Below are 22,796 nucleotides of genomic sequence, written 5' to 3' on the forward strand. Positions count from 1 at the left end.
GCGAACTTCCCCGGCTCACCTCTGGCTCCTGAGGGAGCCTTCTGCAGGCAGTCTTTACTGAAGAAATGTCCCTGTTCTAAAATGGCGATGCGGGACACACTCCCTGCGTGTCCAGTCTCAGGCACACTCTTCTGCGCGCCTGGTCTGCCCCGGCTTTGGGTATTCGCTCCCCCGTGGGCTCAGACTACTGGTCGGCTGGGGCCCAGCGTGGGCTAACTTCCCAGCTGGCTACTGGCTCCTCCAGGAGCCTCTGCTGGTTTCAAGTCGCTAGGTGGCGCCAGAGATCTCTCCTAGAGCCCTTGGGGAGCTGTTTTTTTTTATTTTTTTTTTTCACCCCGTGGGACAGGAAACAGAGCGGGAATGGTAGGGTAAACCTCAATGGCTTTGGGGTGCTGTGTCTGCCTTGTGCCCCACCGTCGTGGAGAACCCACGCCCCAAATTTTGTGCTCCGGATCTCAGTTCCAAAGCCCTCAGGTCCAGGACGCGGGCTGTAGCCCAGTTCATTGTCCTCAGAATGGCGTCTTTTGCACCCCGCTCCCGTGCCTGGGTGCCTGGTTCCTGGATACTCAGTGAGGGACTTTCACCTCAGTGAGGGTCTTCGCGCGCGTCTCCCTGCAAGCCTAGGTCGCAGGCGCAGGGACCTGGGCAGCCGCGATCCCAATCCACGTTTGCTTTTCAACCACGCTGCTTTTCCGCGCTATCCTGATCCCGATCCGCGTTTGCTTTTCCAGCACGCCGCTTTTCCGCGCAATCCCAATCCCGATCCCGATCCGCGTTTGCTTTTCCAGCACGCAGCTTTTCCGTGCAAGCTTACCGGGCGGCCCGGGGCTGTGTGCTGGTCCTGGCCTCCTCCTGGGGGGCGGGGTCTCTGTTTAATGGTGCCTGGAGCTCTCCTCCACAGCGAATCCTGCAGGGTTCTCCGCAGCTCCCGTTCACGGGGTGTGGTGGCTGCAATAGTTCCTTTCCACTCACAGTCCCGCTTGCTGCATAGTTTGTTCTTGTTGGTCGTTTTAGTGTGTTGTTTTCCTCCTCTCTGCTGGTCGGAGAGTGCCGACTCTGTGGGTGGGGGAGGGGAGCAGGGTTCTGCGCTTTCCTCCCTTCTGGTCCTCTTTTATGGCCACTTTCTTCTTCGGGTAGTTTGCTGGGGTCACCCGTTTATCTTCCGTGTCCCAGTTCTCACTGGGACCTGCCGCTTTTCCTCCCTATTAACTTTTTTTAATGGGAGATCTTACTCACAGCGTCTCCTCGCCGCCATGTTGCTCCGCCCTCCTCCCCCAGTTAAATTTCTTAAGTTTGCATTTTGTCAAGAGTTACTTCTCTTTGCAGTTAGTATCTTCCCATGTTTAGTTTCAGCCATTGTCAGTTTTTTTTTATTGTGGGATTATTTCCACTCACTACTTGCTGAGTAAAAGTAATCCTGCTCACCTCTTAGCTAATCCATAGAAAATTGGAAATGGTTCTCATGAGGGCTAAGGCTGCCCTGTTTTCCAGTTTTCCAGGAGTTTTCTTTCCGTTGCTACATACTATCCCTGCTTCTGCCCTAGACCTTCTCCCCAGGCCTGCCACACACTGGCTCCATCGGCCCTGGACTGTCCCTCTCAAGGTCCCGATCTCCTCAGTGGTAAAATGACCTACCGGATCAGAGCCTCTTGCCCCAGGGTGGGTAGGCAGCAACCTAGCTGGGAACTCCACTAACAAAAGTGTCAAGTCAGAAGCCGTGGGAAGCCCTGAGGGCAGCCTGTTGGCTCTCTGAGCCTCCATGCTAGAGCCTATGGAGATGTATGAGCTATGGGGGTATCAAATCCTCACCAGAACGCAGCCCTTGTGACCAGAACCACACCCCTGCTCACAGAGCACCCTGCTTCTCATTTCCAGAGCCCCTCGGACATGCCGGAGACCATCACCAGCCGGGACGCTGCCCGGTTCCCTATCATCGCCAGCTGCACGCTCCTGGGGCTCTACCTCTTTTTCAAGGTAAGTCCTTTGCCACCTGCGTGTCATTCGGTTTAAGTGACTTCCTTTTCTTTTCTTTTTCTCATCACAGGAGACATGCATGTTCATTTATAGAAAATATAGAACAGGACAAAATAGTACTTGACCTCGGGCCCCGTACCCAGAAACAAGCACCTTGGTGTTTGGAACTCCTTCCCACTGGTCTGCATTTCTCGGGTAGCTTTTTGTTTTGTTTCCTTGACACCAGTTTGGTCTCATCATTCCATTTATATCGGGATGGGGATAGCTTGTGTCTCTGACATACCTCTACCATACTAATTGCTTTCTTTTTTTTTTTTTTTTTTAATTTATCGAGGTTTACTTTCCCAATAAAAGTTACACAGGCTCAGTGTTGAAAACCTGGAAAACACAGAAAAGTAAAAAGGGAAAAACAGCAGTCATCCAAAACCCCACTACCAGAGACAGTCACAGATTCCCTTTGGAGGTGTGTCCTTCGCTCTTCTTCCCTGTGCATGGTCCCCAGCCGTGACCACGTGGCGCCTGTCTCTAGCTGCTTCTCCACTCCCTCCACTCACATCATCGGCATTTTCTCATCTTACTGCAAACGCTCCTCAAACCTTTTTTTTTTTTTTTCTATAACAGGTATTGCTTTCTGACTATGAAAGTAGGATATAGAGAAAACTTAAAGGAGAAATACTGAGAGAGGGAAAAGTACAAAGAGAGAATCGCTTTGGCATAGCTTCTTTCAGGCTTTTAATAAGCATATTCTTAACATAATTTTAATCATGGTAACTGTCGTGTTGTGTCCTTTGGTTTTATTAATAGCATGTCACAAGCACTTTTGTCCTGATCATTGAATATTCCTCAAGGATGAGTTTTAATTTACATTTTAAAAATACATGTACTCGGTGAAGAATTTTTCCAACTAAGGGAAGATACAAATGAATCAAAAATCCTCTCCCCAAAATAGTTTCTATTTTGCGTACATCTTTGTTTACGTTAAATTCTAAAAACAAAAACACACATCACACATTCAATTCTTACCCTGGAGATATTTTTGTATCAGCGTAGTGAAATCTGTCTGCTTTTCCTTGGAGCTGCTCATGGCTCTGAGTTAGGGAAGTGCCCTGAGGGGTTGCGTGTGCTGCCCCCTCAGCACTTGTTTTCAGTGACATCTGCAGTAGGATGTCCAGGCCAGCTGAGCAAGTGCTGGTGACATTTCTTCTAACAGCTGCCAGTGTGCCAGCTCCCCTGTACTCCCACCTGCACTGCGTAGCATTACAACTTTTTATTTTTATCAATGTGAGTCAAAAACAATTTTTAATACTGTTCCCATCACTCCCTCACCAGATACTTGCAGCAACCCCTCTCCCTTAAACAGAAAGGCCATTATGGTTTTTACTCTTTTAAAGAGAGTGCATCAGATAACTTTAGGTAGTCATTGGTTTGTTTATTTTTGCTGGGCCTCGGGTGAAGAGTTGAACTTGTCTGTCAAGTGCATTGGTTCATAGCACGTCGTCATTGGTCCATGCCAAGCCACCTCCTTGTTCTTCCTCCCCTTACACCACTAATGCTCACCTCCATTCCCACCTTCATTTCCTTCGCCAAAGGTGCCTGCTCTAATGCGTTTGATTTATGTCCTTAGGTGTGTATGTGTCCGCATAAAAGTTCTGCCATGGGAGATGTGTGTGTTGAGTGGGAGTCGGTTTCCACAGTGGAGCTGTGCGGTGTGGCCTCCGTCCTCCGTTCTGTCCTCCTGTCCCCATGCCTGTGAGATCTCGCTGTGGCTCTGTGTACCTCTGGCCCCTTGCCTTGGACCTGGTTTTTGGCAGATATTTCTCAAGTCTGCTGTGCTAGTGCCAGCCAAACACACCCAAGCCCTTGCCTCCAGACCTTCTAACTTTTTTAGTATTTTGGGTTCTTTCCTTAGGCTAGATTCTCCAGCAAGGAATTTCTGACAGCAGAGAGTGTGAACACTTTTAAGTCACTGGATGCCTTTTGGCCAGCTTGCCCTTTCCAGGCAGGTAAACCCCAGCCTGCCTTGTGTCACAGGATACAGTATGCCTCTCTCCCATCTCCACAGCATCCATGCTGAGATTTCTGAAAGGCAGCTGCCTGGACGACAGCTCCCAGATTCCTCCCAAACTCCAGACTGACAGCTGGTTGGTGGGTTTGCTTAACAGTGGCTCTTGGGCCTCCCTGGTGGTGCAAGGGGTTAAGCACCCCACTGTGGGGCAATCCACAGCCTCTGCAGCACGAGTTTGATTCCTGGCCGGCCAGGGAGCAACCCACATGGCGCAGCAGACCTCTCCTGTCTCACCTGCTGCTCCCCTCAGCAGTGTGTTTCAGTCAGTCTCCCTGTTCTGTTCCCCACTCTGTCTCTGGTGAGTTCTCTCACCCCCCGCATCTCTGGCCTGTACCCCAGCTCTTGTATGCATGGATAGATAAATCTTTAAAAACAAAACAAAACAAAAAAAAAAAAACAGTGTGTCTTACCCCTTTTCTGCTCCTCCTGGCAGGGCACTGGAGTTTGTAACATTTATCCAACTCATAAAATTACTTTCTCCCAGTTCATTTAAAACAGATGCTTTGAGGCAGCTGATAGAAATTAAATCTAGCAGCATAAGAAAAATAAGTAAAGGAAGAAATTGGAGTAAACTAGACCATTAAAATGGGATAAGACATCGAAGCATTGGGTGAGGGCCAGACCCAGGCCCCAGGCCCCATGCCCTGTACTCCTACTCCAAGTAGTTCCAGTGCCAGTGTGGCTCTGACTAGCTGGCGGGTAAAGCGCAGAGGAAAGTGGGACTTGCTGCACAGTGCATGCCTCGAGTCAGAGCAACCTCAGAGGTGCAGCCAGAGAGCGATGTTTCCCACATGCCTGCCCTGAAGGAACATAGAGAGCACCTCATCTCCATAGCACATACGGACTGGTGCCCGCAGCATTCTGAGGTGCTCATGCAGCCAGTTGTGCTACAGATGCTTCCTGAGCGCCTGCTCTGCACCAGGTCCGGTGTTGGGGATACTGCAATGAAAAAAGCAGCCGACCCACCCTTGCCTCAAGGAGCACCTTGCTGACAGTGGGGACAGACGCCAACCAAATAATCACATAGATGAATGGGGCTTACAGTCCTCGGCAGGGTCTGTAGTACCAAGAGAGCATAGGAAACCGGCGTAGAGGGAAACCTTGCTTCTGCCCAGGCCCCAGCCTCACATGGCAGTGCCTCCCTTCACCTTGCTGCCCTGCCGAATGCCCCAGGAGCCGGCATCCACCCTGCGCTTGCTCTCAGCCCTCAGCCTGCCACTCAGCAGCCCCCTCCCCAGGCCTTCTGCACAACAGTGGAGATCCGGCTTTCACAGCTGCCACCGAGAGCCCTTGGGCCTCCGGCACCAGCCTCTCTCACCCAGATGGAGCTGAAGTCTTTTTCAAAGCGCTGTAGGGCCTGTCGCCCTCTCACCTTCCAGCTTCATCTGCTGACACTTTCTAGTCCCTCAGCCCAAGACTCTGTAGCTCTCAGTGTTCCCTGCACACTGGACCTTTCCACTCACCCCCCTACCTCAAATGTTCTTCCCGAAAATATCCTCACAGGTGCTCCATTATCTTGCTAAGTGTCCTCCCTGGCGACCTGACAAAAATAGCAGCTCTCATCCTTCACTCTGCTCGCCTTGCTTTGCTTCTTAGCACCCATCACCACCTGAGGGTGTTGCATATTTATTTCTTTTCAGATTCCTTTACACTTACTGGCACTTGAACTCCATGAGGACAGAGGCTCTTCTGCCCTCTTCCTTACCATGTCCCCCAGTGGCTAGCAAATGCCCTGCACATAATAAGCGATGAGTAAATCGCTTATGTCGCTTAAGGAGGGGGAGTAAATCGCTTAAGGAGGGGACGCTTATGTCCAGAAAGGCTGCTCTGAGGTGGGAGCTGCAGAAGACTAAGCAGGAATGGCCGGGGTGGCAGGAGGGGAACCACTCTGGCAGTGGACCATGTGCACGGGCTGCCCGTGGATGGGACTGTGGCGCGAAAAGGCCATGCGAAAATGCCAGTGTTGCCACAGCATGTAAAACGAGCACGTGTGGCGTGAGTGGCAGCCAGGGAGGTCTGCAGTGGTCACCAGAGAGCCTGAGAGGCAGGGGAGGGCTTGGGCCTTGCACATGTGAGAGCAGAGGGAAGCTGTTGAGAGACTTTAAGCAGGGGAGTGACGCCATCGGACAGGGATTTACAGAGTCTGCAGCCCTGCTTGAGAGCAGCCACACGCCTACGCCCCATACAATGGCACATATTCCCTCCCGTGAGACTCCATCACAGTAAAAAACTCAGAAGACAGTGCAGCAAATGGGGAGTGATGTGGCATAACCTTTCCAAAGTCCAGAATAAACAGTGGCAGTTGGCTTTGGAGCATTGGAAAGAGAACATTTCTCAGTTTCACCTAACAGTTACAGGGCCAAGAAGCAGCTGTTGGAGCCTGCTGTCATTCCTTCCAGCTGTGGCTGGGAGGAACCATCCAGAAGAACACGGTGTGGAGAATGGAGTGGGCGCGCCCACGCGTGGGGCCTTGGTGGCCCTGTGGGGATTTTGAGCAGGGAGAAGGAAACTTGGAAGAGTGTATTCCAAGGTTCAAGAGGCTCTCATGGGACTCTACACTTCAGTCTCCCCTCCCCAGAACTCTGGGCAGACATAACAGTGCCTGACTCCAAATAATGGAGCCACCAAGCGCAAATCCATAGGTTCCTTCAGGAGGTACATCTGGGGGCTTGAAGTGCCTTCCTTTTTCCATCGCCACAGAAACTAGGAGCTTGTAGTGCTGTCTGAGATTCTCCCTGACACCGTTCCCCTCCTCCAGAAGGGGGAGACCAGCCTTCACAAGAGAAGTGAGAACTCTGGCTTCTTCGTGGTCACCTACAACCCTGACTTTCTGTTTCTCTTTGTATTTCTGCCTCAGATATTCTCCCAGGAGTACATCAACCTCTTGCTGTCCATGTATTTCTTCGTGCTGGGAATCCTGGCCCTGTCCCACACCATCAGGTCAGATGGCATCTCCGCAACCTTTGAAGCAGCTTTCTCGGGAGCCAGTACAGGGTCTTGGATGAGAACATGCCTTTTGGCATCATTCAGAGCTGGGTTTGAATCCTGGCTGTAAAACCAAGGGAATCTTTCCCCTTATCACTTTGTGAGTGGCCTAGGACGACAACCAGGCCACAGTTTCCTTACGGGGCGTGAGAGGAGTACCCAGTGGGCCTTTCCCTGACACAACTGTTGTTCACAAGCAGCTTTTCCCACAACCATGAGGTGGGAAGGACCCCATGAGGTGGGAAAGACCTCATGGTTGTGGGAAAAGCTGCTTGTGAACAGCAGTTGTGTCACTTGTCTGCCTCCGACCTGGCCTTGCAGCCTGCTGCAGCCAGCCCTAAGCCAGGCTCCTCACAGGTAGTCTTAGTTCATAATGAGAGCGAGGCAATGGAGTGAGAAGCTAGCAGTGTGGCCTCTGGAATTTGGCTGTCAGACTTTAATTCCAGATCCTGACATGCACTAGCCCTGATTTTAAGCAAGTTACTTATATCTCTCTGGCCTCGGTTTCCCCATCTACACGTGGAGGAAAATATATAGAACCTTCCTCATGGGCCATGTGGAAACTAACTTTTGGTATAGTATCTGGCACTTAATGTGTTAATGCTTACTTCCTATGTTGACCTGATAACTTTAGAAGGTTAGCTTTTGCTGTTAATCCCATGTTACCTTTGGAAACTAGTGCAGAGAGGTTAGGAACTTTGCTAGGATAACACAGCTAATAAACAGCAGAGCCAAGATTCAAAGCCAGGCCTTTGTGGCCCCAGAGACCATCCTCTTACCATGGCCCCCTGCTAAGATTGCCACATGCTTGTGTTGTTGAGGAGGATGAACCATCTAGACCAGCAGTCCCTAGGGGGGCCTGCTGTTGTTCTTTTAGACAGACCAGTTTTCCATTGTGTAAACATTTGGCATCCCTGGTCCTGCTTAGCAAATGGCAGTTGCGTCCTCAGCCCTGCCACTAGCTTGTGACTACAAAAGTGTCCCAACATGCTTCTGTCTGGCCCCTTGAGGTGGCTTCAGCTGAGAACAAGTGATAGACCATCATGTGGCCAGCAGGCCTGGGAATGTTCCTGGAAAGAAGGAACACAGCTTGAACTCAGCTGTGCGAGACAGGAAACCTGAGAGAGGTACAAGGAGGGAGAAGCCAGCCAAGTAAAAAGGTGAAAACAGCAGTCATCCAAAACCTCACTACCAGAGACAGTCACAGATTCCCAAAGGGTCTACACACGTGGAAGACACAGCGGGGTCCCCAGAACACTCAAAGAAAAAGCTAGAGAGACAGACAGCGGGATCTGCTCGCAACAGGCAGTGACGGCCAGGGCAAGTGTGGCCTCCCTCCTCTGGCCACACTGGTGGGTCAGTGAGGGAGTCAAATTTGTTAGCAGTTGAAATTCATTGTGTGCCACGGACCAGCGTAGCGGTAGACTGGCAAGGCCGTCCCAGGGATGTGAAACTCGTGCAGGATGGTCAAGGATTCAGCGCATAAATGACAGACAGACACACTTCAAGAGTGAAGATCTGAATGTAATGTGCTCAAAATCATTATACACTTTTATACTTTTTTAACAATGGATGATTTCATACAAGTTAATTTTTTTTTCAGCATGAGATGTTTAGTCATACATAAGACATTTACTTCATCATTCAGGTACATGTGATCGATGTTCCATGGCATGGTACACTAAACAATCGCAAGGTTCTGATTACAGGAATCTAAATCTACACAATTATTTTTGATTACACAGAACAGCATTCTTTAAGGTAGCTTTTCTTGTTTTGTTTCCAAGACCACAATTATCAGAAAGCATTAATATTTAACTACTGCTACATTTTACTTTTAGTGATCACGAACAATATATTCTCTACGTAATTTTTGTAGTATTGACTCATGTGAGAAGCATTATGATTATTCCGAAACTACTTTTACCACACACTATTTTCTTCATCATGCATTTCCTGAAACTGATTTTACACATATATAGAAAAAGTAAAGTAGGTAAGAAAATAGTATAATTATAGACTGGTTGCTATGTTGCTTCTTATGCAGGAACAATGACCAACTGGTTAATAGTTAAACCGTTTTGTTGGTGACTCCATCAGGCAGCAGCCCTGTTCTCAGCCAAAAGGAGGGGTTTTTTACTGCGGGCTTAACGCCTGGATTAGGCTTACAGGCCTTTAGCCATTTGTCTGATTTGATCGCCAAAGATTATCATAATGAAGCCCCTCGGGGACTGCGCCTGTCTTAGGTCATCAGGAGTCACAGACATGAGGCTGGCCAGTGCCTTCTTTAGTCTGCCCCCGATCTTACCCGTCATTGACTGTCCAGTCCAGCGCACAGGGGAAGGGTGTCTTATTCACTCTGACTTACTATATGTCTGAGTGAAAGCCTCCCTCTTTCCAGTAAGTTCACTGGCGTTCAGCGGCAGAGGCTGCCGCAATTGTGAGTCAAGTGGCTGGTCCAAGGCCACACAGCTGGCACTTGCGCTCTTTTCTTTTGACTGGGTTCAGTGTTTTCTACAACTACACCATCACTTCACTGGCCACACTCCCACACTGTCTGGAGGGTGGGGTACTTCTACTCCAGCCCCCAGCCTAAAAAAAGGCAGGCTTGGAGAACTGGGCCTAGCAGGATGGTGGCGCCCTTCCCCAAAGGACAGACCTCCTTTCCTGAAGGGCTTCGGGCCAGTCCCAGGCACTGCACCCTGCATTTCCCATGCTAATTAGGATCTCCCAACTCTAGCCCACCCCACCTGGCAAGAGTCCGAGGCCTCCAGGCTCCCCACAGCCCAGCCACACCTCAGAATGAAAAAGCCCAATAGCCTTCGAAAGCCCCCAGGGGCTGTGTGCTGAGAGGCCGAGGAATCACTTTCTCTCACTGCCCCCCAGGGAGCAAGCCACCCACTTGCCTGAGCAGGGTTCTGGAACCTGTAGTGTTTTGACACCAGAGATACTTTTTTCTCTTTTGGAACAATCACTGAGAAGCAGGGTCCCAAATTTCTCATGTTTTAACCAAGAAACAGTTGTTTCAGGCAATTCATAATTTTTACTGATAGAAATTATGAACACAAAATAGAGCCTACAGCAGCTAAAACTGTGCATGGTGAAATTTGTTAGCAACTGAGATTTAACAAGAATCCTTTCCTTCATAAGACTTAGAGCACAACATATGATCTAGGAAAGTTAGTCCTTGTAAAAATAATGACTAGCCCTGGGCAAAGGGTGCTCGCCATACAGGGTCAAAGCTAGTCTCTGAAAAATTTGATATGAACCAAACTCTGGGATGAATGAAATCATTATTGTAAAATTTACATGGAAAAGAGCTAAATCCGGTAAAAACAATTTTAACAAAAAAGGAAGGGGTGCGTAACCTCGTCGTTAGAATTTTGGTAAGCTGTTCAAGCCCACATAGAGTCGGGATCCAAACAGTAACGTCTGAAAGTTCAAGACGGGGCCAATAAAGCTCAGCGGCTCCATCACCGGGGTTCATAGCTCAGAGGAGCACAGAGGGTTTGAGCAGGTCTGTCAGACTCCACGGCCAGCATTCTTTCCAACTTTGGCAGAAGTGAAGAGGAAAAGAGCTTACAGAGGCTGGCCTGGCCGGCCACTCCCAGGGGTCAGTGCAATTGGCGGTCTCCTGAGGATTGGCAAAGGGGAGACCTGCTGAAAGAGCTGAGCCCCAGACTGCATCAGCGCCCCTGCAGCAGCGGTGGTGGCAGGTTCTCACAGAAGGTCTTCACCTCCCCACCACCTCCACCCACCTCGAGCCTTTCTGGGGAGAAACCGCAGCCTGAGGCTCCAGGAGAAGGCGAGCCGAAGCCTGCCCTCACCTTGCATAGTCCCCAAATCCTTCTTGCTAAGGGTACCTCAGATTGCTTTGCCACCTCTGAGCTCATGCCCTACTCAGCTGACCTTTAGAGAAAGAAAGGCCAAACTCTGCCACCCGGGAGGAGGCAGCCACATCGGACATGGCTGACCCTCGGACTCATTGCTGACCCGCTCGCTTCTACACCCAGGGGAGAGGGGCACCAGCATGTGCTTTCCCAGAAGCAGCAACCTTTAGTATTTCGTTTTAAGATTTTTTTATTTTTATACAAAAGCTGGGGTACAGGCCAGAGGTGCAGGAGGGTGAGAGAATTCACCAGAGCCAGAGCGGGGAGCAGAGCAGGCAGAAGGACCGAAGTACACTGCTGAGGGGAGCAGCGGGCGAGATAGGAGAGGTCTGCTGCGCCATGTGGGATTCTCGCCGGCCGGCCGGCCAGGATCAAACACACACTGCAGAGGCTGCAGACAGCTTCACAGTGTGGTGCTCAACCCGCTGCACCACCAGGGAGGCCCAGCAACCTTTAGTTTTGATGTGAGCCATCAAGGGCCAGAAAGAACCTCTATCTGCTACAGAAGTCTACATTCAGAGCTGCTCAGCATTTACATGCCGTCCCCCTCGGTAGGGCAAAGGTTTGAGACAGGCCCCCTCCCTCAAGTCCAGCCAGGTTGCCTGGACCTGGTCCTGCGTTAGCCAGCTGCCCCTCTTTTCTCAGGATAACAAAGACATCAGTAGAAACTTTCAACTTGAAACGAAAGCTACCGTTAAGCTTAATGGCTGCCAAGTATTCACTTAATTCTCTTTTTTTTTTAACTTTTTTTTTTTTTTAAAGATTTATTTATTTATTTATACATGCACTGGGTACAGTCAGAAGCGCGGGAGGGTGAGAGAACTCACAGAGCCAGAGCGGGGAGCAGAGCAGGCAGAAGGACCGAAGTACACTGCTGAGGGGAGCAGCAGGCGGCAGGAGAGGTCTGCGCGCCATGCGGGACCCTCCTACGATGGCCGGGGAGCAGCCAGGGATCGAACCGGCACCGCAGAGGTTGCGGGCAGCTTCGCAACCCAGTGCTCAACTGCAGCGCCACCGGGGAGGCCCCACTTAATTCTCTTAATTACCCTATGAGAAAGATTGTTGTGTTCCAAATAAGGAAACAGTTGCACAGAGCAGCTAAGTAAGTTTCCCAGGGTCACTCAGCTAGTAAGTGACAGATCCAGGATTTGAACCTAGGAAGTCTGACTGCAGAGTCCATACTCTTCATCACTATACTCTGCTGGTTGAGGAGCTAAATTTCAAAGTCCTGAGGAAGAGACAGGATGGCATGAACTCCTCAGGCCTTCTCTCTCGCTCTGTACACACACAGTGACTTCAGACTTCATCAAAACTGATGTAGTATACTGGGTTGGAAGTAGCATCAAGTAGAAGCCCATGCCTGTCCCCTCTCATCACACAGCCCTCTCGTCTATGGGAGGCATTGACTGACAAGCAGAAACAGGCCCAGAGATAGTTGACTCCACATCTTCTTTCCCCAAGGCCGAAGGTCTTAGCCTGTATTCCCCTGCCCTGGGTACCTCTTGGCCTGCCTCTGTTTACCTACCAGAGGGAGCATCTTTCTGGATTTCCCCACTTCATTAGTCATTGTCATACTCATCTAGTGTTGCCAGATGCTCTGGAGTTCAGCCTCTGGATAAGGACCAGCGATGATGGAAGCTCAGAGTTCTTCTATCCCTGCTGTGAGTCCTCTGCTGAGCTAAGCTCCCCTGCCTTCTCTCACAGCTTCACAGCAGTGGTATTATCCCCACTAGCTGTGGACACCAAGCCACTCAAGTGACCCTCCAGGGCCACAGGGTTGGTGTATGGCAGAGCAGGCTTCAGGGCTGGGCTACCCAAGCTTGTGGTCACTCTGCAACACTGCTGCCCCAGGACCATACTGAGCCAAGGGACCCCTGATTTACTAATCTTGCTCTGAAGGTGCAAGAAAAAAAGTCTCCTTTCCTTGCCTGACAGGGAAGGAGAGTATCAGAGAGAATGCTTCCAGAGACGACCATGAGGCCATCCTGAGCCAGGGAGGCCTTGTGGAACGAGTGAATGTGGGGTGCTCCCATCTTAGGGCTGTGATTTATCTGGCTGATCAGGTCTGGCAAACATGTACAAGCCTCAGGCCTAGTAAGTCCTGGGATGGGTAGTGATGACCATCAGGTTATCTGCCTTGATGGATCCAGCAGGGTATACAGGAACAGTGCATTCTTGACAGCTCTTGGGCAGTACATGGACCAGACTTGGGTATCCTTTGCTCTCCTCAAAACTGCATTTTACATGAAATCTAACTGTCTGCTTTGTGTTTCTTGGGTGCTGACCAAGAGGCAGTGTAGATGCCTGGGCATCCAGACACGGGGTTTGAGTCTTAGCTCAGATCCTGACTCCCTCTGTGGCTCTGGGCTGTCACTTGCCCCCTGAGCACCTGTTTCCACACCTATAGAAGAGGGACAGCAGCACCTGCCTACCAGGGCGGCTGTGAGGGTGTCAGGAGGGGACAGCTCTCAGTGCCTCTTGGGGGCTCTGTTGCCAACCTGCTTTGTCTTTCCTTCCAGCCCCTTCATGAATAAGTTCTTTCCAGCCAACTTCCCATATCGACAGTACCAGCTGCTCTTCACTCAGGGCTCCGGGGAGAACAAGGAAGGTCAGTGCCACCCCCGCCCCAGGTGTGCCCTGGTGTCTCCCAGTTCCATTCGACTGACAGGGAAGGTGGGCTCTGGGACCACTCTGCCGGGGTCACCTCCCAGCTCTGCTGTGGCCTAAATGGGGGACTCTGGGCAAATTCCTTTACCTCTCTGTGCAGAGAGGGTGCGGGGTGGGGGCGGGTGTTGAGGATTGTTTTTGATTCGGTAAAATGCGAATTACCTAGCGCCTCCCTCACAGGCTTCTTGTCAGGATTGCTAGTGAGCGCTCGGTAGGCAGCCTTCAGCACCCTGCCTGCCTTGTAAAAAAGGACTCAGAAAGGGGGTTCTTGTAGCTATTTTAACATGTCTGTTTTTAGAGTGAGTGCTCTCCTCCCTGGGACTTGAAAATGAGGTTCTGTGGCTCTTGAAAATGCAAACTATGGGGAATTAGGGAAAGTCCTTTGGGGGTTAGTTAGGGCACAGGCTCAAGTGCTGTAATAAATGCATTATAAACGGCTTGGCCAAGTGGCAGGGACAGTGATGTGTCTCTTAACGACCTGGCGGTGTTCTGAGAAAAATGCGGTAGGCAGCCTCATCACGGGACTGTCCTCAAGGGTGCTGGCTCACACCTAGATGGTGCAGCCGTCGCTGACAGAAAAAAGCCTGGACTTGCCGCATCTCTCTCACTGCTGCCCAGCACATTCTCCCTGTCCCCAGAAAGCAGCGATTTTGTATGATGGCTAAGCGTGTACCACACAGTCTGTCTCATGCTCCGCCACATGCAGTGGCCCGCAGGCCCATATGGATGCACCATCCCTCTACAGCCCAGCCAGAGGGAGAGGCAGCTCTGCCATGGCCCATGTAGCTGCAGGGGGCCTAGAAAATGTGCTGTGACCTGGCCTTGTGTCCAGTTAAAAATCACCAGAGAGCTGTTACCACAGAGGAGAGGACAGAAACTGGCGCCAACCAGTCTACCCCTCCCTGAAATCTGAAAGAAACAACTGTCCTCTGTGAGCCACCTGTCCCAGCTTCCTTATTAGAAACTGGGAAGCAATGGAGACTGGCTCTGACACGGACTGGCTGCTCAGGGCTCCCTGCCGCAGCGGCCTCAGCGCTGCCTCCTGCTTTTTCTCCAGGGCCTTGGCCTCTTTCCTTCCTCCTTCTCCTCCTCCTCCATGGGTGTCACTGGGCTGCCAGCAGCCTTCTTGACCCCTATGGTGGCAGCAGAAAGGTTCCCCAGTGAGCTGGGACCTTGCTAAAGGCCTGGGTCTGGTGGCAGCTGGCATCAACTGAGCATTCCTGGGTGCCAGGCACTTTGCTGAGCGCTTTGTCAGGACCATCTCACATGTGCCCCCCCCCAGCAGCCCTGTGACGGAGGTGCCATGAACCCCTTGTTAGAGATGAGAAAACGGTCTTCCCCGATGGTCACCCACCTACAAGTGCAGAGTCTGCGTTTCCAGTCCCACTCTCCTAAGCCAGACCTGCGTTCTCTCTGGGCCTCTGTTGTCCTTTTCTAGGAAATCGGAGGGGTTGGGGTGGTTCCAGTGAGCACCCCAGCCTGTGGGCCTCTGACAGTGCCCACAGCCATGCCCTCCTCCGTCCAGGGGCTGACAGGTGGGAGGGGCAGCCCCGCCCCGGGGAGTGGACTTACCCGGCCTCTCTGCCCAGAGATCATCAATTATGAGTTTGACACCAAGGACCTGGTGTGCCTGGGCCTGAGCAGCATCGTTGGTGTCTGGTACCTGCTGCGGAAGGTAAGTAGCCAGTGCCAGGAGGAGCAAGAGGGAGGACAGGGCGTGCACTGCGGCTGGTCTCACTCCCACCTTCCCCAGCACTGGATCGCCAACAATCTCTTTGGCCTGGCCTTCTCCCTTAACGGGGTGGAGCTTCTGCATCTGAACAATGTCAGCACTGGCTGCATCCTGCTGGGCGGACTCTTCATCTACGATGTGTTCTGGGTGAGTCAGGCGGGGACACAAAGAAGGGTGTCTGGCTGCCAACCCCCTTGCCTTCCAGTACCCTGCACCCACCACCCCCGCCCCCGTCTCTTGGGCCCAAGAGGCAGTCATCTGATGAGGGGCACCTGCCTTGGCCTGACAGCACACCCCAGAGCAGGTGCCTCTCATCTCTGACAAAAGCAGATTCTACCGCTTGCTGAGACTCTCCTGGCCGCTGCCTCCCAGCCACCCTCGGGGCTCCTTCAGGTGGCCCCAGCAGGGGTGTCACTCAATTCTACATCACCCCAGAGACCAGCTGAGACTCAGCAGTTCAGGCAGTGTAGTAGATAGCACACTGGCGCCTGAGGTCAGGGGCGTGTTAGCAGCTGCTCTGTCTACACAGCTGGGCTGGGGGACCAGCCACACTCATCAGCCCTACCCTCCCTTTCCAGGCCTCAGGCTGCCTCTCCCCTTTAGTATGCAGTGCTGGAGGACTTGTTCTCTTCAAAGGGGCAGAACCCTGGACAAACGGGAAGCTTGGCTGGAGCCTTCCTCTGCCCTTTCACACTCCTTCAAATTGACCCTCTTTGTTGCCCACAACCTGGAACCCTGGAAAGTATCCCACTGACCAGTATCACTGGCTGCCTCACCTTCGCTTCACCTCTGCTCTGGGTCCCCCCCCACCCCACCCCACCCCCTGCCCTGCAGCTCTCAGGCTGCAGCATGCAAAGCCCAAAGATAGCCATTCCTTCCCACCGCCCTCTCCTCCTTCCAGACACCTCTCTCCTCTTCTAGGTATTTGGCACCAACGTGATGGTGACAGTGGCCAAGTCCTTTGAGGCACCAATAAAATGTAAGAGACTTCCCCCACTGCCCGGCTGTGTGTCCCCTCGGCCCCTGCTTTGGTCATACCTTGTCTTCTCCCTGCTTTGGCTTGAATAAACCTCTGGGGCCTGACCCACGAGTCAGGCACGTTCACCACTGGGGAGACGGAGGGTCGGCAGGACGGCGTCTGGGTCTCTGCCCTCCCTAGTGCCTAGGGGCAGAGTATTTGAATTGCCAGCCCCCCACAGTTGAAGTGAGGTCAGTTCTCCAGAGCGACAGGACAGATGCTGGGCAAGCCAGAACAGTTAGTCCCCGCATGCTTTGATGGCTGAACCCAGCCAAGAGGTCAGGAAAAGCATTCCTGGGTCAGAAAGGATGACTATACATTCACGAGGCCTGCAGGAGCAGTATGGGCTTTTGAAAGAGTACAGCTTCAGCTGAGGGCTGGAGGCAGGAAGATGATGGAGGACCCTGGGAGCAGATTCAGGGAGGGAAGAAGCATGAAAGAGACAAGATTTGGGGAGGACGAGTTGCCAGGAAGCTTGTAAGGCTCTGAATAGGGAAATCATATTGTGGTATTGGTTTCTGGTGTGTGGAACCTGGTTTTCTGGGTTGGGGAGAAGCCGTCTTGCTTCTAGTGCAAGGAGTGGCGCTCAGAGGCAGAGTGTGCATGTGCACACATGCTGAAGTCAGGCCACCTGCACTTCAAACCCAGATCTGACATCTCTTGGCTGTGTGGCCTTAAGGAGGAGACTTGCCCTCTCTGGGCCCTGATTTCCTCAGCTGCCACTCAGAATTGAACGGTACAGCATGGAGAGGATCAAGTGAGGATGTCTGTAGATGACTGTGCAGTGAACGTGTACAGTCAAAGCAGGAAGAATTGAGCAGGGAAGGCCTCTGTGTACCATGGAAGCACAAGCTTACCTCCAACGCACTCCGGCTTCCATGCCATTGGCCAAAACCAGGTCACGTGACCACGCCTAGTGGTCACAGGGGTAGGGGGTCAGGAATCTGGATTGTTCTAATTGTCTTAGCCTTGCACCAATACTGGATCCATCACCAGGGAAGGGTGCTCCACACAGTCAGGACTAGGGTAGTAAAGAATGTATGGTGTAGCTGCTGTGTGCAGATCACTAATCCTCACCACACCCTATAGCGTCCGATCTTTTGTACCCATTTCACAGGTGAGAGAACTAAGGCACAGAGACGTTAAGGCACAGCCAGAGCCAGGATTCAGACCCACTCAGCCTGACTCTGAAGCCCACATGTAACTGCTCTTCTACTTGCAAAGCCTTATGAGTGAAACCTTACAATAACTGGGCACAGGGGGAAGGGTTTCTCTCAGTCTGCATTTATTCAGTCAAGCCAGCCAATTGGATTTCTGAGTGAGGGGCTTAACGCAAGGAATTTGCAAGGGTGGATCCCTTGGCAGATCCAGAAACAGTCCCAGCTCCCCCTGCTTCAGAACAAAGGTCATTGTCCATACCCATGTTGCAGGGAGAACCCATGTTGCTGATTAGATGTTGGGAATACATGGACTCTTTTATGTGCTGTGCTGTGCTGTGAGGTTGATCTCTTTTAACTTAAGTGTTCCATGGCCAGAAAGGTCATTGTAATTGTATGTGTGGTGTGTTAGTTATAACTCCACAAAGGCATTAAACTTTGGCCTAGATGATCCTGGATTCTTCCCCACTCTAATCAGCTGTGGTTCCAGATGGAGACCTTGCCCTTCATCCAGTCTGCGTTCTCTCTCCCCTCCTCCCCTCCCACAAATGCCAGTGTGAGACTCATGCAAGGAGGTGGGGGCTGGCAGTGGAAGGGACATGGGTCCTGACTGACTCCTCGCAATCTCTACCCACCCCCTGCAGTGGTGTTTCCTCAGGATCTGCTGGAGAAGGGCCTGGAAGCAGACAACTTTGCCATGTTGGGACTTGGAGATATCGTCATTCCAGGTGACCAGGCTGGGGTGGGGGCCGAGTCACAAGGGGTAGAGAGGGTATTGCCTGGGTAGAGGAGGAATGCTATGAAACCACCAGCCTTACCCCTTGAGAAAGAGGGGTGAGGGGTTAGGCAGGTGACTGCACACCCCCAGCCCCCAGTCAGCTGAGGGTTTGGTAAAGAACTGCAGGTGTGCGGCAGGCCCTGAGCTGGACACAGGGAGGACAGCAGAGAGCAGGACAGTCTTCACAGAGCTTCTGATTTGGTTGAACAGAGGTTGTTTAGTTACAAAGTACCTGTTTAATGACAGACTGAAACACTCTGAAAAAGCATATCCGTGACCATCACGAAGGAACCTGACCCTCAAACGCCTGCATGCGTCCTTGCACTTTCAGTGTGTACTGGCATTGCACATGGGCTTGACCCACCACACTCCCCTTGCTGCTCCTCTCTCCAGTGCCAGGAGGCTCCAGGGAGAATGCCTGTGTGTGGACCTGGCCTCATGGGGTCATGGCCTCTACAGTCTTGGCTGAGGGACATGTGGCCCATGCACGGTACACGAGCTGGCCTCTGACCCATGGCTCCATGTGGGTGCCGGTTAGTGTACCTGCGTTTATAAGCTCGAGTGCCCCTGAATGCAGGCCCAATGGTAGGCATACATCTCTGAGGGCTGTGACCTTGTCTTGTTGCAGGGCACCAGTGGCCTAAACTGCCAGGCAAGAGACTAAGAGCAAAGCTGAGTGGCCACTTAAGGCAGGTGAAATGGCTGAGGCTTGGATGTTGTACACCTGCAGATCTGGGCCTGGTCACACCTAAACGGCATGAGTCCCAAAAGCTCAAAAGAGGCCTGGTGCTTGCTTAAAAGCTTTTTAAAAACTTTTATTTTTTTTTAAGATTTATTTAATTATTTATACAAGCACTGGGTACAGTCAGAAGCGCGGGAGGGTGAGAAAATTCACCAGAGCCAGAGCGGAGAGCAAAACAGGCAGACTGACAAAGTACACTGCTGAGGGGAGCAGCAGGCAGCAAGATAGGTCTGCGCGCCATGTAGGACCCTCGCCCGGCAGCCAGGGATTGAACCAGCACTGCAGAGGCTGCAGGTAGCTTCGCAGCCCAGTGCTCAACTGCTGTGCCACTGAGGGAGGCCCTTAAAAAACTTTTAAATAAAACTCCAAAGTTTAAAAACTTTGGAAAATTAAAAGCCAAATTGCTTTCCACTGTAGGAAGTTATTGCAGTTCTCTCAGTAACCTGGCTGGCACAGGTGCTTCTGTTGTGATGCTTTCATGTTGTCCCACATGTGGAGACAAAGCAGTGGTTCAAAGAGAAGAGACTTCTATAAACACCCACTATAAGCAGCAGGGCCACAGCGCAGACCAGGACTGTCTGACTAAAAAGAAAAAGTTTGCACGGTCAGAATGAACTGTACTCTCTGCAGTAATAGGAAGCTACAGACCATGCATTTGTGACCCAGGCACACACCTGTGTGTGCCAGGCTTCATGCCAGGTGCATTTTGTACATTGTCCTAGCAGCCTGATGAAGTAGAGGGTATTTCCATTTCACAGATGAGGAAACAGCTTCACAAAGACTTGCCTGAGGTCTGGGGCACGCGGGCGTACGGTCTTGGGCCCAGGTGTTCCCATGCGCTGTGGCGTGGTGAGGCAAGGAGACTTGCTTCCCCAGGAAGAGGCACCGCCATCAGGAGGGAGAAGTTGAGTTCCATAAAGCACTGGGCTCTGTGTGGACAGAGTCGGTCACAGGCCCCCACACAGACCTCCCTACGTCCTCCCTCACTGGTCGTGCCTCCAGGCTTGAGGCATGCCGGGGACGTCTCTGCGTGTGTCTGTGCACAACACGTCCGGCTGATTCTGTCAGTGGTCACCGTGAGTGTAAGTCAGTTACATGCTCAGAGCCCTGGTGATGTTTTTCAAAGGATGGTTTGCAGGCTTTGTTCCAAGAATCAGCTGTGTTAATAGGAGTGAAAACTGCAGCCAACTCTGACCCCCCGGGTTAGTTGGAAAATTCAGCCACCAGAGGGCGCTGATCCCTTGGCTTTGGGGGAAAGGCTTCATTTGCCACCTACACTGCTCGTTGGCCACCTCTGTCCACCCCACCCACTTACACAGCTTTCGCTAGTATGTTGCCTTCTGAAGCTTTCTGACCAGAATGTTTCCATCCTTGAGAGTCTGCTCTGGACTGAATGAGATTCAGCCCTTGCCCTGTCTGAGCTCCTGAACCGCAGGGACACAGACACTCAGGCTAATGTGTGTGTGCGCGCCACATACAGAGCCGGGGCTGGCTGGCTGTGGTTCAGGAGCTCCCAGGCTTCTTGGGTGTCTGGGCTGGGCTTTGCAGTGTGACTAGGAGTGCGGTCAGTAAACAGCGTAAACCAGGCTCTCCTGAGCCCCAGTGGCAGAGTTTCCTCATAGTCAGCTTCTTGTCCTCCCTCTGGACAAGCAGCCACCATGGGGACCTTTTCAAAACCTGTTGCGGTGGTTCTCCTGCTTAGAACGCTTCCTGTATGCCCTTCCTCTCAGGATAAAGACCCCATGCTCCCCAACTAGTCCATTCCCTGCATCTCCTGCTCTGGGCTGCAAGCTTATTAGTGCCTTGACCCCTGCACGCTCTTTCCTCAGGACTTCTGCATACATTGTTCCATTTTCCTGACATTGTCATGTCCTCAAAAAAGCCTCCTTTCTCTTCCTCCACGCCTCCCTCCCCAAGCCTGGGTCTCATCCCCTGATCACCTTCCCATGACTCTGGAAGCATCTTTTCAGTTATCCTATGTTGATTTTCAGGACTGTCTGCTTGGCATGTCTGTCCTGTGCCCCTGTGGCTGAGCTCCATGAAAGCCGTGATTTTTGCTTTGCCCCTCTAGTACTTAGCAGACCCTCAATAAACATTTGGGTGGAAGGACCCAGTGTGACACAGTATGGTGCCATGGCAATGTGGCCCCAGGCCAAAGCACCTGGTAGTAAAGAAAGGGCATTTCTGCTGGCAGTTGGTAATGTTGGCCATGCCCTTGACCCCGGTGATTGCTCCATCACAGGGAACACCAAGTCGCCGGCCCTGTTGCCTATTTAGTTCACTGTTTGCTCTTCTCTGTCTCCAAGCCCTTCTGAGACACACACTTCCCTGCCACCCTCTAACCCTGGCTTTCTCCCTGCAGGCATCTTCATTGCCTTACTGCTGCGTTTTGACATCAGGTAAGTGACTTAGCTGCCCAAACCTTCAGGCTCCCCCTAGGAGGAACCTTCCCCAGGCAGAGGCTCTCGGTTCTCAAGAGCCTAGAGGACGTAACTCAGGAGACCAGATCCTCCATCCCACAACACCCAGAGCAATTCTGATTTTATCTGCTTTTGAGATTCTAAGTGTTCAAAGAGTCTGCTGCCAAAAAAAAACCCCCAAGGAATCCCAGACCAAGAGATTTAAACCCAGATATCCTGAAGGTGCCCCTAGTGCTTTTTCACAGTATGACCTTGACAAGTGACTCAACCTTTTAGGGGTTTCTCATCCTGAAGCTAGTGGTTAGCAGACCCCAGAATTACCAAGACCAGCTGGAGACCATGGTGCACAGGCTGGCTCAGGAAATCCAGTTGCTGTTGCAGTCGTCATGGTTACCGTGCTGTCAGCCCAGGGTCAGGTCACTGTGTCCCAGCTGCTCTAGCTCTTCCCCGCCCTCTCCTTTTTTCAGTCCACTGTAGAATGTGGGAACAGGGAGAGGGAAAGGGGCCAACTTGCGCCACCACCTAAAACAGAAAAGGTGTCAAGAGTTAACACCTGGACAGCTGGGCCTGCCGCCAGCAGGTGGCGCTCAGTCATCCCATCCCAGCTGGAGGACTTGCCTGTGCCCTTAGTCTCGAAGGGGGTTATGAATGTTCCTTAACCTCTTGAGCCATAACTGCAAAAATGGTGATAGTGTTGACAGAAGTCATGAGAAACTCAGCACCAGAGTCACTGAAACCCAGCCAACATGTGCAGCTTCACTTTCGCCACTCATCCGTCAGGTGGTTTGCATAGTGCCATTGCACCTGTAGACACGCTTACAGGCAGCCTTGGAAGGAAGCTGCTCACTTGTGAGGACTCTGTGCCAGTCAGCTCTCCCGCTGTCCACAAGAGCCCCCATTCCGTTTGCTGGAGACGCAGCTTAAGCTGCCAGCAGCTTCAGAGGCACAATCACATTCCCGGTCTGGACTTGCAGGATAAGCAAGACCTTCAGAGCTGGTTCCAGAATCTGCACTGCATTCCCCAAAGTGTCACAATAGGGCAGCTCTCAATGTGCTTGCAGCTCCAGGCTGGAAGCAGCCAGGGCAAGGAGAGAGGGGTTCAAGAGTACATTCAAACACACAATTGGGGCCAATATTAGAGAGCCTGCCCACCTCCAGACTATAGTCACCCCATGTAGCCTCCAGGTTTTCCCCAGGTTCCCTCCGATGCTGCTGCAGTGCCTGCGTCTAACCTCCTCTTTCTCCCCATGCCTTCCCCGAAGCTTGAAGAAGAACACCCACACCTACTTCTACACCAGCTTTGCAGCCTACATCTTTGGCCTGGGCCTTACCATCTTCATCATGCACATCTTCAAGCATGCCCAGGTG

At 51.9% G+C, this 22,796-nt stretch overlaps 1 protein-coding gene across 2 annotated transcripts in view; it reads left to right on the forward strand.

The window, feature by feature from the left end:
• The window catches only part of HM13 (histocompatibility minor 13), a gene marked incomplete at its 5' end in the record, with an annotated part of 43,141 nt that overhangs the window by 14,757 nt on the left and 5,588 nt on the right, over positions 1-22,796 (forward strand). For both annotated transcript variants that reach the window (XM_084247170.1, XM_084247169.1), the window contains 9 exons: positions 1,876-1,974; positions 6,897-6,979; positions 13,434-13,522; positions 15,171-15,256; positions 15,335-15,460; positions 16,235-16,292; positions 18,133-18,216; positions 21,371-21,407; positions 22,691-22,793. In XM_084247170.1, coding sequence (XP_084103296.1) covers positions 1,876-1,974; positions 6,897-6,979; positions 13,434-13,522; positions 15,171-15,256; positions 15,335-15,460; positions 16,235-16,292; positions 18,133-18,216; positions 21,371-21,407; positions 22,691-22,793 — 765 coding nt within the window. The remainder of the gene's footprint in view (positions 1-1,875; positions 1,975-6,896; positions 6,980-13,433; positions 13,523-15,170; positions 15,257-15,334; positions 15,461-16,234; positions 16,293-18,132; positions 18,217-21,370; positions 21,408-22,690; positions 22,794-22,796) is intronic.

This window comes from Talpa europaea (assembly GCF_964194135.1).
Source record: "Talpa europaea genome assembly, chromosome: 11".
In the NCBI taxonomy this organism is placed as follows: Eukaryota; Metazoa; Chordata; class Mammalia; order Eulipotyphla; family Talpidae; genus Talpa; species Talpa europaea.